Genomic DNA, 18,606 nt, shown 5'->3' with positions numbered 1-18,606 from the left:
CTGAATGCTCTGAGTGAAACCTCAATAGAATATAATTGATGTCTTTCATGAAGTCATGTCCAGCCTTCCAGGTGTCTGGACTTTTCTCTGTGTTCTCAGGCTGACTCTTCAGGTGAGACTTATTAGTACTGACACTGGTCATAAAAGAACATGTGGCAGAGTAGCTAACTGGAGCTGCGTTGGAATCAAAATCCTGAAAGGAATAACAGCAGCCTGGACTGATGATGATACTTAAGTCCTGAAACTTAGTCCTTACTCCTCTTGGTTGGGGGGAGCTTACTGGGGGAGAGGATAGATGAAACCAGTTCAAGATGTCTTGGTACATTCTGCAGTACTCTAAAAAGGAGTGCACACCTGAAGGATTTTCTGTAAGCTGTGAACTGGGGGAGAAAAGTTGTCAGAGAAACCTTGGATAGATACAGAAACGTGGACTTCCCATACATTTCTACCTTAAGCATTTAGGTAATGTAAAAGATGTGATGGGGTTAAACACATAGCCAACATAAAACATGACCCCATGACTAGCGATGTGATTCAGACATATTACTTGATCGATTTGTGCCCATGTCCTCATCTAGAAATGAGGACAACTATACGTTCTACCTCAAGAAAGCTGTGTGTGAAGACTTGACATAATATGTGAAAAACACTTAGAAATAAATGCCAGTTATGTGAGAAATGATGTAAGTACTACTTTATAAGTAATTAATAATCTAGGAGTATGAAGGTGCTGCTCAAACTCAGTTAATTTATTGATCATAGAATGATTTTAGGACAAGGTTCTGCTTCTAATCATACTCCATGACAAACTAAGGCTCTTAAACCATTATTTCACTGAATGACTCATGACTTAGGAACCTCAAAATTGCTAAAAAGGGGTTAGGATATTCTCAAGGACTTGAAGATTTCCAATTTTAGTAACAAAAACTTCCTAACAACTTTGTTCATTGGCTTTCAGGGGAAATATATAGTATTTATCTTGTTGTGGTCATTTCATCTCACTTAACATGAACTTCAACTTTTATTCATGGTGTAGTATATGTCAGAAGTATCTTTGCTGTTAAAGACTGAGTCATATTCCATTGTATGTACATATCATGTTTGGCTATGCATTCACCCACTGATGTAGACCTGGGTGTTCTCATTTTAGATATTGTATCTCCTCAATAACCTGTGTTTGGTTACATATTGAGAAATGATCGGATCAATTATTATTTCATATCAATTATTATTATAAATTTTCTGAAGAATGGCATATACAGTTCGGTATCCTTTTACTATACAAGGTTCCGATTTCTCTATACCATTGCTAGCACTTACTATTTTGTGCCTTTGCAGCATTCCATGGGTGTCAGGTAATACCTCATTGTAATTTTGATTCACATATAGTGACACTGAGTAATTTTTTTTTGTTTGGGTTTTTTTTAACTGTATTTTTTTGTCTTTTCTTTTTTGGTACTGGGGATTGAACCCAGGACGCTGCACTTGCTACGCAAGCGCTTTGCCACTGAGCTACATCCCAGCCCAACACTGAGTAATTTTTCTGTGCTTACTGGGCCTTTATCGATATACTTTGGAGATACCTAGTCAAGTATTTTCAAGTATTTGTCATTTCTCTTTTCCTCTTTTTCCCTCTCTCCCTCTTTCCCCTTTCTTTCTCTCCTCTCTCTCCTTTCCCTCCCTTTCCTTTCTCTTTTCTCCCCTTCTTCCCTTTCCTTCCTTCCTCTTCCCTCTCCTTCCTTCTTCCGCTCTCTCCTTTTCTTTCTGTGTGTCTGGGGATACCAAGTTCCTCACACCTGCTAGACAAGGTCTGTATCACCCTGCTGCACCTTCTGCCCACTTCATCATTTCTGACTGAAGTTGTGTGGGCTTTTTGTTGTTACACTTCAAGAGTTCTTAATATATTCCAGAAGTCACTCCATTATTAGATGAATGAATTGCAAAATATTTTCTCCTGTGGGCTGACTTTGGTTGACTTAAGAATATTCTTAAAATCACTGTTTTAGAGCCACATATATATCTGGTCTGGACATAAGAATAAAATTTGGGATCCTCCTAAAAATTTGTTTACCAAACTATAGTCACTAAATTAGGCTCTATGTAAAAGACAGCCTAAGTCCATTGAGCACTCTTCTAAAGTCTCTCCAGCCGAGTCAGCTGCTTCTGGTGGCAAAGACCTATGACAATGTCCCATGGTTAATAGAACTTGAAATCATGAAATGTGTGAGGGAAAATGGCTCATTTCCTGTTTGTAAAAAACAGCTGCCTGCAGATGGCGGTACAGCACTATGGGTGCCTGGCTGAGGGAAGAAAAGTAGCTGCACTGGAGATGCCAGACTCTTAAAAAAGAACACACCGGCTTCATGGGAAGAGCCGAAAAACAGAGTTCCCTCAAAAATCTTTTCAAGATTAGGGCAACTGATTTCATAATTAAAAAAAAACAATTTGTGTCTGTGTGCCTGCGTGTGTGTGCGTGTGTGTGTGTGTGTGCCTGCATAGGTGTGTGCGCACACACATGTATCTTCAGGGGAAAAGTAAGTGACCTCCAAAGCGTCCACAGACACCCACAGCCACCCTGAACTCAATGTCTCCATGTTCCTGGGTGGATCAAGCCATACGAAGTCTGCTCCTCCTAGCTTGGCATTGGGTTGTGGGATATATTCAGGAGTTAACAGCCAGAATCCATATGGAGATAAAGAAATAATAGGAAACTGAAATGCTTTTTACATGGACATTTTGAACTTTCTTAAATAATGACCATGCATTGGAAGATATGCACTTTTTTTGCTCATCTATGACATAGTATGGTAAATTTGTTTGTTTGTTTATGCCGGTACTGGGTCTTGAACTCAGAAATTTCATGTGTCCTTACATGGCTTTTTCTGTCAAGGGTAGTTTTCTACCACTTGAGCTATGCCTCTACTTCCAGCATTTTGTTGGTTCATTGGAGATAAGAGTCTCAGGACTTTCTGTCCCAGCTGGCTTTGAACTATGATCCTTAGATCTCAGCCTCCTGTATGGCTAAAATTACAGGTATGAGCCACCAATATCCAGCTAAAATTTGTTTTTATGTTTTAACTTCAAATCCTTTCCTCAAATTATAAAGGCAATTTGCACAACTGTCCCTTCATCTTCCAACTCACTGCCAGGAACTTAATAGAGGCCTTTTTAAACATCCTTATTAATCTGGCCTGATCAAAAAGCTTTCCATCTTGAGTGCTGACTCCTACCTTTAGACCTTTCAAAATGATTCCCTACGAGAGATCTTGCTAAAAATCTAAAATCTGACTAGCTCCCATCAGTGCTTAAAACTCAGTGTCTCCACTCCCCCAGCAGGAAGATGCTTCAGGGCCATACCAAGGCCTCCAACCATGTATGAACAGCCCTCTTTCCACACTACTCCTTGCTATCCCCCATCTCACACTTTCTATTTTTGCCTTCTCATATTTGTAGTGCCCTCAAATACCATGCTATTGAGACTTTTATAACTTTGCAAGCTATTCCCTCTACCAAGGATGTTCCTCCTTGCTTGGTCTGTCTAGCAATTTATTTTAAGCATTTAAAGTCAACTGAGATTTAGTTCCTCCCCAAAGCTTTCCCTCACTTTTATAGGGTCATTGACCTTTCCTCTTCTTCTCCAGACTACTTCGCTACCTGGTAATACTGTGATAGCAGGTTTGATCCCTTTGTTTTGATTTAATATATATTCATAAATCTTATGACCCTCTGTATCTTGCCATGAGCTTGGCATGACATTTTATAGCAGTTTATCAATATTGGGAACTCAATAACAGGGCTCAAAAAATAAATATTTTATTAAATTGGGGTTATAACACTATTCAAGGTCATTTTGGAAATCTCACCAGTAAGTGATACAAATAGATCCGTCCTTTGATGGACGACCTAAAAGCCGCTCACTTTTTATTTTATTGTTATTTTTAAATTGTTGTTGGTTTTGAGGCTTGAACCCAGGGCCTGGGCACTGTCTCTGAGGCTCTTTGTGCTCAAGGCTAGTGCTCTACCACTTGAACCACAACACCACTTCCAATGCTCACGTTTTTGTTGTTGGTGGTCAAGGGGCTTGAACTCTGGGCCTGGGCACTGTCCCAGCTCTTCAGCTCAAGGCGAGCGCTCTACCACTTGAGCCACAGCACCACTTCCGGTTTTCTGGTGGATTATTAGAGATATGGGTCTCACAGACTTTCCTTCTTGGGCTGACTTTGAACCATGGTCCTCAGAGCTCAGTCTCCTAAGTAGCTTGGATTATAGGCATGAGCCACCAGCACCTAGCTGATGCTCACTTTTTTAAGAATGGAGAAAAATTTGCTGCCCATGATCCCGGCAGGGGATAAACACAGATCTGAGAGTCCATAAATAAAACTTATCTCATTGGGAATTTTTTTCTTTCAAATATTAAGTGAAAGAATTGGATTGATTAATTGACTTTGAAATTTATTTCCAATATAGTTGCGTGTGTGTGTGTGTGTGTGTGTGTGTGTGTGTGTGTGTGTGTGTGTGTGTTCTTATTGCTCATTATTGTGCACATAAAAATATAACACTTACTTTTTATCTTCATGTCTCGGAAGCACGACTTTCCCAACTTTGCTCATTTCTGACATTGCCTCCTGTTAAATGGAAAACAACACAGAGAACTGAATTGGGAGGCTAAACCAAAGGGTCTGTAACTGGTGGGAGCGTTAACATTAGAATTCACTTCCCTCCAACATATTCAGCCAGTTGTTTTGTTTTGTCTTCAACTCATTTTTCTCTGGGAATAAGAATAAAAGCCAATGAACAGTTGTTAAGGTTACATTTGTGGACATCAGGGGCTTAAGAAATAGCTGTGCACTAAGATCTCTATGGCCTAAACAACCCAGAATTCAACACTGGGGCTGCCTCCAGGGTTCACAGGGAGGTGTTCTCTCCCTTCCTCATTACTTGTACACAGAGGCTGGAATTCAGTCACTGAGTCGGCTGTCTACCTGCCTACTGATAATACCTGAATGACCTTCAAGCCTAAGGTTTACAATAAAGTCCTAAGGCCTCTTTGATTTGCCTTTAGCTCTTTCCCCAGCAGTGTCTGAATTTGTGAATATAGATGTGAGATCTATAGACTGAGATTGATCTGAGTACTTGAATGGTACTTCAGGACATTCGGGTTTTACCTGATTATGGCATCTGGGAGGAAACTATATGAAGTGATGTCTACCATTGATTCTGACAACTCCATTATATGAATAGAAGGGTTAAGTTTCCTTAGAAATCTCCCAAGGCTAAGGCCACAAGAAAGTTAGGGGGATTAGAGTGAACTCAAATTCTGGAGTCCAACAGACCTTACTGTGAAATATGGCAAACAATTGCACAACAAAACACCATAAAACAGACCAGGCTTTAGGAACAGCTATTGAAATGCTGTCCAGAATGTAGTCATTCTTGAGTCACATATACAACTTCTTATTCCACAGATTTACCAATTGCTTACTATGTACCAGATACTGGCTAGAGATAAAGATTTGTATATATATATATATATATATATATATATATATATATATATATATATATATATATATACTCTTGGTCCTGGAGATACTCATATATTAGCAAGAAAGGGAAAAATGAAATGTCTGATTACCATATAGAATGTAAGAACTCTTGGATATCTTTTTTATTTTCTTTCTTTTTTTGGGGGGTCCTGTTGTGGGGCCTGAGCTCTGGGCCTGGGCGCTGTCCCTCAGCTCTTTAGCTCAAGGCTAGCACTCTACCACTTGAGCCACAGCGCCACTTCTGGCTTTTTTTTTCTGCTATGTGGTGCTGAGGAATCGAACCCAGGGCCTCATGCATGCAAGGCAAGCTCACTACCACTGAGCCACCTTCCCAGCCCCTTGGATATCTTCAAAATGTTAGTGTCTCTTTAATAATCTCTGCCACCTTACTGTGATATTGGTTGATATGCATAACACTAATGAACTACTGACATGTAATATATTCCCTGATTTCTGTGTTGATTATTGGTCCTCTCCATCTCTTGCTCCTAATTGAAATGTAAGTTACACCAGAGCTTGGTCTGCCGAATCGTAGCACCTAGACTATTTATAAAAGGCACCAGTCCCTTTCATCCACCAAGCCTTGCTCTCAATACATGAGAACTACAGAGAGGCATGGACCTTTACTCAAGGAGCCCAAGGCAGAATGGAAAAGACATTTGGTGTGAACAAAAGCAAATATTCTAAGTACTGTATTAGAAGTGGCTAAACCTCTGTTCAGCCATCATTTAAGGTTAGGAAATCTGATATGTGATTCTTTCCCTAAGGATAGCGTGAACATCCTGCACTAATTTTTTTTTTTGTTTGTTGTTTTGGGTCCGGTCATGGGGGCCTAAACTCTGGGCCTGGGCGCTGTCCCTCAGCTCTTCAGCTCAAGGCTAGCACACTACCACTTGAGCCACAGCGCCACTTCCGGCTTTTTTCTTTTTGCTTATGTGGTGCTGAGAAATCGAACCCAGGGCCTCAGGCATGCAAGGCAAGCGCTCTACCACTGAGCCACCTTCCCAGCCTCCACCCTGCACTAGTTTTATGCTTGCCTAGGCTTCCATGGATGTAAAAGGCTGAGAAGTTGCTGATCAGGAGAACAGAGATGCTAGAGTACCAAGAACACTGGTAACAGGAAGAAAAGGAGCCTTAAGTGGAGATTTTTTTTTAAGGGATGAAAAATGATCATCCAGGAAACCATAGAGGAAAGACAACATTTAGAAAGGGCTCAATTATCTATGTACATATGACCATATAAGATGATGCTAAGCAAAATGAACTACAACATATGGAAACAGCAGTTTTTCTTTGTTGTTGTGGTTTTTAAGGTACTATGTGATTTCTTTTTTTCTTTTGTGTTTTTTTTCCCTTAGGGTTTATCCCTATTGTCACCATATTTGATTTTGATACCCTGGATATTGTATATATGTTTATCTGAACTGGAGAAGGGAAGGGGAACTACAAACTGGTGAGACAAAGGACAAAGGGCAAACCAATGCAACCATGATGCTCACAGGACATTATGTTGGAAATGAACTATACAACGTGGGGAGGAGATTCAGGGGAGGGAGGAAAGTGGGAGGAAAATGAGAGAGGGGGTAACAAGTTTGTCAAGAAATGTACTCACTGCCTTACATATGTAACTGTAACCCCTCTGCACATCACCTTGACAATAAAATTAAAGTAAAAAAGAAAGAAAGAAAAAAAGGGCTATCTGAAGGAGCAGTCAGTCAATGGTGTCTTACTAAAGTGCTTCTGCTCCATGAGAAGAGCTCATCTTATTCCACAATGTGTCAGGACCTTTTCACAGATTGAGCTCAGATTTACTTAAAAGCAAGCCCTGCGTCATGCTGAGATGGACTCAGAAATCCCCATTCCCAAGTTTCCCACTCTTTTCTTTTGTCCTTGCCCGTGTCCTCTGCTATGCTTCTGGGAAAACCTTGCCCCTATCACTACCCCTGAGTCTGGCACATGCCTGGAAGGAGGCTCTTCCTGGTTGTGTTTAGGCCCACACTTGAGACAACATTCCAGGGTTGCCTTCATGGGTGGGATTCAGGAAACGTGTATTGTAAAGGGTACTTTATAAATGTTATTGCCCTCCCACTGCAACAGATGTGAAGACAAATGGCAGACATCAGGGAATTCTCTCTTCCTTTCTTCACAGTACCTTGGCTAGTTTTAAAAATAAATTGCTTTGAAATTACAAGTATTACAAATACTTGTAATCAAGATTTCAAAGGCTTGAAAAGGTGTTACTTTGTTTCTGAAAAATAATTGATTCAACTTAGGTCAGGTACCCATTCCACTGAGAAGTTTTTTTTTTTTTCCTTACTCATTCCTGCTGCCTTTCCTATATAACCCCCACTCAGCCCCCACCATGACTGAGTTATTTGCTCCCCCAGGAACTTGTCCTTCTGTCTCCCAGAGCATTTATGACATGGCGCCATGCTTTTTTGTTAACACATCAGTCTCCCCAAGTAGACTGTGAGCTCCTTCAGGCAGGAATGGTTACAATTATTTTCACTGCCAAACTCAGCATCTGGCATATCATATGCACTCAGGGAATGTCGACAGAGTGAATGAACTTGAGGATAGATAATACACGTGACAGAATGTTAAAATGGAAGTTCTGGCTGAGATCTAAAGATGACAGATGTAAGATACCAGAGTGAGTTGGAAAGAGACCACCTTAAAGAGTTTGTAAAAAGGGTGTTTGAGGGCCCACGACATCAACTCTTAAATCTTTCATCTGCATGGAAGATTAGACAAAGAAATGAATTCTTAGGAGAGCTGTTGTTTTACTATGCACCAGGCCTCCTTCCACAGTTAGTTATAAAGAGAGCATCTCCTTCAAAAGTCAACACAGTAGGGACTCATTGAGGCCAGCATAGAACTGGGTGCCTGACACTCAGGATGTGGCACACAATGGATTGTGGACAACTTTTGCCAGGAAGGGATGGGTGGTCTGGCAGCATCTTCAGTATAGAAATGAGAAGAATTTGCAATGGGATCAACAAACACTGCCAGAGCTTACAAGTTCCCAGGCACAGCCATTTCCCACACCTAGGGCAGCCCATATGGGAGAGGCTATAGTGGGTAGATTTAGATTTTTGTCCAGTATAACTGCCTGTTGATGCTAGAGAGCAGGAGATGAATGACTGGCTTTCTTGTTCCTTTTCTTTGTCTTCTGGGGGTACTGTGGTTTGAACGCAAGGGCTCACAATTGATAGGCAGGAGCTCTACTGCTTAAGCCATGCATCCAGCAGGAACCACTACATGTCTAAGAAATTAAGAGAAAAGCCACCTGCTAAAGTGAGAGGCTATAACAATAACAGAGATACTGGAATGAGAGGTTTTCAGACGTGGAGTGCTTCTAAAAGAGTCTAGGTCAGAGCCAGGGACTAGTTGTTCATGCCTAGTAGGCTATAATAGTTGGAAATCCATTTAAGAAAATGTTGATCAGGTAAGAACTTTCCTATACCTTTAATTTACGATCCTTTATGAATTCCAACCTCCTCAGAGAGTAAGAATGGAGCTAATGTGTTGGAGAGGAAGCAAGTAGGGAAAAGTACAAAATCTGATGATAGTAACCTAATCCATTGTGGTAGATCCCAGCTGGAGAAACGGGAATGTAACATTCACCTTTATATAGCCCTTGATATTTGAGCTTCTCTGAATTTTACCTAGGTCTTAATTATATGATCTAGTTGATGTACTTACCTAAGAAATGAAGGCAATAATCATGATTTTAAGCCAGGGTAGGAAGCATAAATGGAAGGTAAAACATAAAGCTATTTTCTAATTCTGTCTCAAGACAATGAGGTAGCACAAGTCTGTGGTCCTAACTACTTGGGAGACTGAGACCGGACAATCCTTTCAGTCAGCCTGGGAGATCAAGAATAATCTGGGCAACGTAACAAGACTCCCATCTCATAAAAAGAGAAAAGATTTAAAAGAAATGTGCAAATTATTCTATGCCTTTTTTGTTTTATACCACTTGCTAAACACAAATTATACATGTATAATCAAGATCAGATGAAACCAAAGTGTTAACAAGTTCAAAAGCATGAGTGATAAACAATTTTTATTGCCGACATTTTATGTTTTAAAATATTTCTACAATATAAAATATTGACTTAATCATTACAGGAAAATAAAAATAGATGGCTTTCTGTTTTTTAAAAGTGATGCTTACAGCTGGGTGCCCATGGCTTATGCCTGTAATCCTAGCTACTCAAGATGCTGGGATCTAAGGATACCAGTTCAAAGTCAGCCAGGGTAGGAAAGTGTGTGAGGCTCTCATCTCCAAGTAGCCACCAAAAGGCTGAAAGCAGAGCTGTTGTTCAAGTGGTAGAGTGCTAGCCTTAGGCAATAAAAGCTCAGGGATAGTGCCCAGATTCTGAGTTCAAGCCTCAGGACCAGCACACAATGCTTACATTTGGTAGTCAGAATGACTCAGGATTACCTTTGTCCCTCTTGGAAGGCAGGGATCATTATAAGTACCTGTCACAGGACGGAGAATGCTCAGAGAATCAGTGCTGTCATCACAACCAGCCCTGCTGACTTTCCTAGTTTCTCCAAGTAATTAACACAAAACTGAAACCTCATGAACTCCCTGGCTGCAGTAAATCTGGAAATCACCACAGCATAACAATATGAATTTATTGTGGAAATGCTGACACATGTTAAATATAGTCACCCCCCCTCCACACAATATATTTCTGTTCAAAAGGGTTTATTTGAAGTTGGACTCCAAACTCATACTTTCTGTCAGCATGCAGGGGCCGGAGGATCTTAATTTGCAGCACGCTACCCTCTTTGTTTGAGAGTCTAGACAGTACAATGAATAGAGTGACTTTTCTTTTTGCTTCTTGCCCACACAATGAAGGCCTTTTAAAAAACAAAATATTTTGCAAAATAGCATTTTAATCACTTCTTTTCTTTCCCTCTCTAAAGCAGAGCTATAAATAGACCATGAAAGTTCACATTTGATTGTCATTTCTCAAAGTAAGTGAAGGGCTTCTGTAGGGAAAAAATGGGGGCCCTGTAGCTGCCCATAAAAGACCCCATTCATGGGCTTGACCCTTCCTTGGCATGTCAGGGTCCAGATACTAGTCAGCACACTCTGCTTACCCCCTTTCTTCAGGCAGTGCTGGCAATCACCAGGCCTCTGTGTGGGCAGGGGAAACACCCAATTCTCATGTGTTATGGCTTGGCTGGGGAGCTACCAAAGACCTTTAGGCTACAGTGGAGTAACTTACCAAAGAAGAGGGCCCTTCAGCATCTTTGGAGATGGTTTCCTCGTGAAACTTCCTACATATTGATGTTGGCAATTTTGGGAACAGGAAATGTGGTACCTTCTCCTCTATGTTAGGAGCCCAAAGGGTGCCTAGATGTAGATGGCAAGACTGGTAATGTCCAGAGGCACAATCTATAGGACAGAGTACGTCAGGGCCTGGTGCAGTGGGAGCTAGCTATTCATAGACTTCCATGAGGCAGGGCGCCATCATTTTGGGCAAATGTTTGGCACACTCATGGCATCTGTGGGTGCCTGGTTAATGTCTGTAAGTTGCTTAATGAAAGGGTAGTCCCTTTCATAATGTAAGATCATCAACACTGATGTTTTCTAGAGGGCATGTCCACATACCCAGAAAGTATTTGGGATGACCCATTAAGATTCTGAAAGAAAACATTGGAAATACCATTTATATAATTCTTTAGACTAAAGAAATTAAGATGAACCACCATTATTTACACAGATTGACAGCGGAGCTATCAGTGCAGACACACATCAGACAGTAATGAGGGTTCTTGAGGAGAATGGAGGCTCTCCCACACCAAGGAGAAACTGCATGGTGCTTGCATGTGTGTTCTTTGCTTCCAGGATCTGCTACGTGTAAATCCAGCTCAGTAGATTTACAAGTAGCATGCGATTTAATTTAAACTAATTTTCATGAAATGGGCAAGGGCTAAAAAGATTCCTCAGTGCGTTGTAGGTGAAGGTGATGATTCAGATCCTACAGAAGGAAACGCTGACATTTTTACTCAGTACTCTCTTCATAGTATAAAGTAAATACAATGAACACCAAGAGAGATAAGAAAAGAACTAGGGGGGAACTAAAATTATCAAGAAGTCTAGTGGAGACATGGACATACAGGCCCTGTAACCCCAGCAACTGGCATGGTGAGGTAAAAAGATAACCAGCCCGAGCCAGTCCTGGGCTAGAGTTGGACTCTGTGGACAAACAAACTTAAATCACAGAAAAACCCTTTCATGCTTTCACATAAATGAAGCTTTCACATAATGAGGATGTATGCTTAATTTTTTTCTTCACTGATGGGATACATGGTCCAAAAGAACTGTTTTATCTTTCCTCAGCAACTGACCACCGCTGTCATTCCTGTTACTAGTTTAAGCCACCATTTCTCAGATGCTTACTTTGTGCATCGTGACAATGGCTTTATGTACACGACCTTTTGAATCCTTGGACTGCCTTAGTGACCCTGATAGTATCAAGTATCTCCATTTGATGCGTGATGAAGTGAACAGAGAAAAATAGCATAAGAATTTAAAGAACATTGTTCAAAGTCATAAAGCTAATTTGTAGGAAAACTAGAATTTAAGCCTGTTCTAACTCCAGGCCATTCCCTAGCTATGTTTTCAGACACAATGGTTTCATCCTCTTTGTAATGAAAGGCATTGTTCTCTGATTTCCCTAGGCTGAAGTTCAGATCCCATCTCTTCTTGTTGGCTATGTGATGCTTTGAGTGTGTGTGTGTGTGTGTGTGTGTGTGTGTGTGTGTGTGTGTAAATGAGTATGTGACATTCATTAACCTGTAATATGTACTACACCTTTTTCATAGATGCTGACACACACAACTCTGAAGTACATGAATCTGCCTTTTTGAGGAACTCTGACTCATTTTACTGGAACAAAAAGTTCATGTGCTAATGTGTGGGCCAAGACACATGACACTCCATAGAAAAACAGAAAATCTCCAAGCAATGTGATTTTCATCCAACAAGCATTAAGAAGCGACTGATTGTTCTTTTATTTATTTCATTGTTTTTGTTTTTCTTTTTGACACAATCATCTTTCAAGCTGCACCTGGTATTCCTTGAAACCACTGGGCAATGGAAACTACAATGTCCATGAAATGTAGGAAGAGATGAGAGGAAGCAGTAGGAGTGGACATTATCATTAATCATAGAAAGACCGGCACTTGGTTATTATTTTAAATACACAGGATTGAATGCATGAGGATACACATTTATTAAAATTCACCAAACTCTGTATTTAACATCTCAGTATTCTATCTCAGGTGTACTATATCTCAATTTTAACATTACAAAAAGGAAAACATGGTTTATGTGTACAAGTGTGTCAATATACTTTCATGTTGTTATTTCACATGTAAAATGAAAATCCAAAATTTTTACATATTCAGTTCTTTTAATTAAAGTTTATCTTTGCTTTGTTTCTTGATTATAAAAGAAGGGATACATAGAATGTGTCTGATTTTTTAAAAAATGGAGCTATTCGTGGGAAAATACAGCATTTGAGAGAATAATAGGCCTGGGATTTCATCTATGTTCAGGAGTGTACTAGATGTGCAACTAAGACTCAAGTTTTCTCATTAAGAAAGTAGGAATAATAAAACATACCCAGAGAAACTCCCTGCTTAGCATCAGCATCCAACTCTCTGATTACCACCTCCTAGCTGCTCTTTACTTTGGTCCCTTTACAGTAGTCAAGGTTAGTTGGGATGAGTTTTCAGAGACAGAGTGAGAGAGACAGAGACAGAGACAGAGAGACAGAGACAGAGAGAATGAGTACAGTGTCGCGATTAAAAAATAATAGGCCTTAATCATACAAGACCTAAAACAGAGCTTCAACAAAGAACTTGAAACCATCAAAGCTGACCAATTAGAAGGAAAAGAGATAAAAAACAAAGTAGAGAGTCTCGACAGCAGGTTAGACCATGCAGAAGATCGAATCTCAGGGATTGAAGACAGCCTAGATATTATAGAGAAAGAACATACAACCATCCAAGACAAGTCCAAGAAATATGATAGGTCTATCCAACACCTGGAAGACACCATCAGAAGGCCCAATCTAAGGATAATGGGTGTAGAGGAGCACCTAGAAACAGAAGTTAATGGTCTAGGAAATTTGTTTAACAGGATCCTAGCAGAGAACTTCCCAAACATACAAAAAGATAGGCCTATTCAGATACAAGAAGCTTTTAGAACCCCAAATAGACCAGACCAGAATAGGACATCCCACCGTCACATTATAATCCACACAGGATCAACCCAGACCAAGGAAAAGATCCTTAAAGCTGTCAAGGAGAAAAGGTTAATCACCTATAAAGGGAAACCAATTAGAATTACCTCAGATTTCTCAGCAGAGACAATCAAAGCAAGAAGAGCCTGGAATGACGTATGCCATGCCCTAAAAACAAACAACTATCAACCAAGAATACTGTACCCAGCTAAACTCTCCTTCATAACTGAAGGCCAAATAAAAACCTTCCATAGCAAAGAAAAATTGAAACAATACATCTCCACCAAACCAGCCCTGCAAAAGATTCTTAAAGATGTCCTACACATAGAAAACCAACAAGAACGCAACAAAGGCCAAAAAACTGCACCCAAACTGAGAATCCAAGAACCTTAGGAAGAACCCAGTTTTCACAGCCCCCAAGAAGGTGGATAACATGGCAGGAACCCCCAAATACCTCTCAGTCCTATCTCTTAATGTTAACGGACTGAACTCTCCAATTAAGCGACATAGACTGTCTAGTTGGATTAAAAAACAAGACCCCTCTATCTGCTGCCTGCAGGAGTCACATCTTGCCCGTAAAAACAAACATATTTTCAAAGTTAAAGGCTGGAACAAAATCTACCAAGCAAACGGCCCTCATAAACAGGCGGGAGTTGCAATCCTAATATCAGATAAAATAGACTTCAAACTAAAATTCGTGAGAAGAGATAAAGAAGGTCGCTACATACTAATTAAAGGATCTCTCCTTCAGGAGGATATTACAATTCTAAATATCTATTCGCCAAACAATATAGCACCCAAATTTATCAAAGAAACACTACTTTCCCTCAAATCCCATATAGATCCAAAGACATTAATTGTTGGGGATTTTAACACACCACTCTCCCCACTAGATAGATCAACTCGGCAAAAACTCAACAGAGAAACCGCAGATCTAAACAGCTGCATAGATCAACTAGACTTAACAGACATTTACCGAACATTTCACCCAGCAGCAACAGAATACACGTTCTTCTCAGCAGCACATGGAACGTTTTCTAAAATAGACCACATTTTAGGCCACAAAGCAAACTTGTCTAAATTCAGAAACATTGAAGTTATACCTTGCATTCTCTCTGACCACAAGGGAATAAAATTAGATCTCAACACCAAAAGCCACCAAAGAAAGTCCGGTATCACATGGAGGCTCAACAACACACTGCTGAATCATGAGTGGGTCATGGAAGAGATTAGAAAGGAAATTCAAATGTTCATGCTATTCAACAAAAATGAACACACAAATTACCAGCTCCTCTGGGACACAGCAAAGGCAGTACTCAGAGGCAAGTTTATAGCTCTGAGCTCCTACATCAACAAATTGGAGAGATCGGAAACTAACAATTTAATGACACATCTAAACCTCCTTGAAAAAGAGCAGCAAGATAAACCCCAATCCAGTAGACGGAAAGAAATAATTAAAATTAAATCAGAATTAAATGAATTAGAATCCAAAAAAACTATAGAAAGAATCAACAAAACAAAGAGTTGGTTCTTCGAAAAACTTAACAAAATTGACAGACCCTTAGCAAACCTTATCAGAAAAAGGAGAGAACACACCCAAATTAATAAACTCAGAGATGAGAATGGAAACATCACCACGGAAACAACCAAGATTCAGAACATTATTAGGGGATACTTCTCAAAACTTTATGCTAATAAGTTTGAGAACTTGACAGAAATGGACCTTTTCCTAGCAAATATTGACATGCCAAAACTAAACCAAGATGAGTTAAACCAGCTTAACAGGCCCATATCAAGCATTGAAATAGAAACAGCAATAAGAGACCTCCCAGCTAAGAAAAGTCCAGGACCAGATGGTTTTACAGCGGAATTTTACAAGGCCTTCAAAGCAGAGCTCACACCAATACTCCTCCAACTCTTCAATGAAATTGAAAGAGAAAGTTCACTACCGAACACATTCTATGAAGCCATCATAACCCTCATCCCAAAACTAGGCAGGGACTCATCAAAGAAAGAGAACTATAGACCCATTTCTTTGATGAACATTGATGCAAAACTTCTCAACAAAATTTTGGCCAATCGACTTCAACAATTCATCCAAAAAATCATACACCATGATCAAACAGGATTCATTTCAGGGATGCAAAGCTGGTTCAATATACGCAAATCAATTAATATTATTCATCACATCAACAGGAGCAAGAATAAGAACCACATGGTTATCTCAATAGATGCAGAAAAAGCATTTGACAAGATCCAACACCCCTTTATGATGAAGGTTCTGGAAAAATTAGGAATCCAGGGAACATTCCTCAATACAATAAAGGCTGTATATGACAAACCTACAGCCAGCATTATACTCAATGGTGAAAAACTAAAGCCATTTCCTCTTAACTCAGGAACAAGACAAGGATGCCCACTCTCTCCACTTCTCTTCAATCTAGTATTAGAATGCCTAGCTACAGCAATAAGACAAGATGCAGACATAAAGGGGATCCAAATAGGGAAAGAAGAAATAAAACTCTCCCTCTTTGCAGATGACATGATCTTGTATTTAAAGAATCCCATAGACTCCACTCCCAAATTACTCAAGCTGATTCAAAACTTTGGCAAAGTAGCAGGTTATAAAATTAACCCCCAAAAATCAATGGCTTTTCTATATGCCAACAATGAGAAAAGTGTGGCTGAAATTAGGAAAGCAACTCCATTTGTAATAGCCCCACAAAAAATAAAATACCTAGGAATTAACTTAACCAAAGAAGTGAAGGACCTCTATGATGAAAACTTTAAAATCTTGAAAAAGGAAATCAACACAGAACTTAAAAAATGGCAAAACCTCCCATGCTCCTGGATTGGCAAGATTAACATCGTGAAAATGGCAATACTTCCCAAGGCTATCTACAAATTCAACGCGATACCTATCAAAATTCCACCCTCATTCTTCAAGGAAATAGAGGAGGCAATCCAAAAATTCATATGGAACAATAAAAGACCCCGAATAGCAAAAACGCTCCTCAACGGAAAGAACACTGCTGGAGGAATATCAATACCAAATTTCAAACTCTACTATAAAGCCATAGTAATCAAAACAGCTTGGTATTGGCATAAGAACAGACCTCAGGACCAATGGAATAGAATTGAAAACCCAGAAATGAACCTACAGACCTATAGCCATCTAATCTTCGATAAGGAAGCTAAAACAATAGAATGGAAGAAAGACAGCCTCTTCAGTAAATGGTGCTGGCAAAATTGGTTAACTACATGTAGAAAACTAAAGCTAGATCCTTATATATCACCCTGCACCAGAATCAACTCCAAATGGATCAAAGACCTTGAACTCAAAGCAGACACTCTGAAAACATTACTGGATGGAATAGGAGAAACCCTAGGTCTCCTTGGCTCAGGTCGAAATTTTCTGAATAGAGACCCGGAAGCACAACAAATCAAAGAAAGGTTGGACAAATGGGATTGCATAAGATTGCAGAGCTTCTGCAGGGCAAATGACATAGCTGGCAAGATCAATAGAAAGCCCACCGATTGGGAGAAGATCTTTACTAGCCATACAACGGACAAGGGTCTCATATCTAAAATATACTTGGAACTCAAAAAATTAAACCACCCAACAACAAATCCTCAAAGAATCAACTGCCCAATAAATAAGTGGGCGAAAGACTTAAAGAGAAACTTCTCTGAAGAAGAAACAACGATGGCCAATAGACACATGAAGAAATGTTCAACATCCCTAGCCATAAAAGAAATGCAAATCAAAACAACATTGAGATATCACCTCACTCCAGTTAGAACAGCAAAAATCAAGAACTCTAACAACAACAGATGCTGGAGGGGATGTGGACAGAAAGGAACCTTACTTCATTGTTGGTGGGAATGTAAACTTGTTCAACCACCTTGGAAAGCAGTATGGAGGTTCCTCAGAAGACTTCACATAGATCTCCCCTATGATCCAGCAATCCCACTTTTGGGCATTTACCCAAATGTTTACAAACAAGACCACACTAAAGCTACCAGCACAACTATGTTTATTGCAGCATTATTTACCATAGCTAAGATATGGAACCAACCCAGATGCCCCTCAGTAGATGAATGGATCAAGAAAATGTGGTATATATACACAATGGAATTCTATGCCTCCATCAGAAAGAATGACATTTCCCCATTTGTTAGGAAATGGAAAGGTTTGGAAAAAATTATATTAAGTGAAGTAAGCCAGGCCCAAAGAAGCATAGGTCCCATGGTTTCCCTTATTTGCAATATCTAGTATAGGTATGAGTCAAGCGGAAAAGGTCAGATAATATGATGTTAGGAAAATGAACCCTTAAATATGTATTTTAATGTTTTCGTTTCTTTCATGCATGTGTTTCTAACGCATTTATAAGATTATTTCTTTGTTGCTTTGTATGTCCCTCCCCCACAGTGTAACCCCCGTTTTCACTATATTTGATGTCAGTATAACATGTGGAGGAGATGGGGACAAAAAGTCGTTTAAGGATTCAGGTGGACCTGTTGCAACAATGAGAAGTACAAAATGTCATGTCAAAACCAGCTTTACAATGTCGGTGTGGGGGGGGAGGGGGGTATAATTGGGTGGGGGAGGGGGGTAAAATTGGGTGGGGGGAGGGGGGAGGCGGGGAAGGGAAGTGAAGGGTAAACAAAGGAGGAGGCTGCAATGCTTGGTAAGAAATGTATGCATTATCCTGCCCATGTAATTGTAGCCCCCCTGTACAGTATGTTCTCAAATAAAATAAAATACAATTAAAAAAAAATAATAG

General features: G+C 39.9%; 1 protein-coding gene across 7 annotated transcripts in view; it reads right to left on the bottom strand.

Moving 5' to 3' along the window:
* The window catches only part of Fggy (FGGY carbohydrate kinase domain containing), a 377,144-nt gene that overhangs the window by 786 nt on the left and 357,752 nt on the right, over window positions 1–18,606 (bottom strand). For all 7 annotated transcript variants that reach the window (XM_069987161.1, XM_069987164.1, XM_069987162.1 and 4 more), the window contains one exon: window positions 4,564–4,625. In XM_069987161.1, the coding sequence (XP_069843262.1) occupies window positions 4,564–4,625 (62 nt within the window). The remainder of the gene's footprint in view (window positions 1–4,563; window positions 4,626–18,606) is intronic.

Source organism: Dipodomys merriami, unplaced genomic scaffold, assembly GCF_024711535.1.
Source record: "Dipodomys merriami isolate MVZ:Mamm:240054 unplaced genomic scaffold, mDipMer1.0.p SCAF_34, whole genome shotgun sequence".
Lineage (NCBI taxonomy): Eukaryota > Metazoa > Chordata > Mammalia > Rodentia > Heteromyidae > Dipodomys > Dipodomys merriami.
This window is presented reverse-complemented; position numbering and strand designations above follow the sequence as displayed.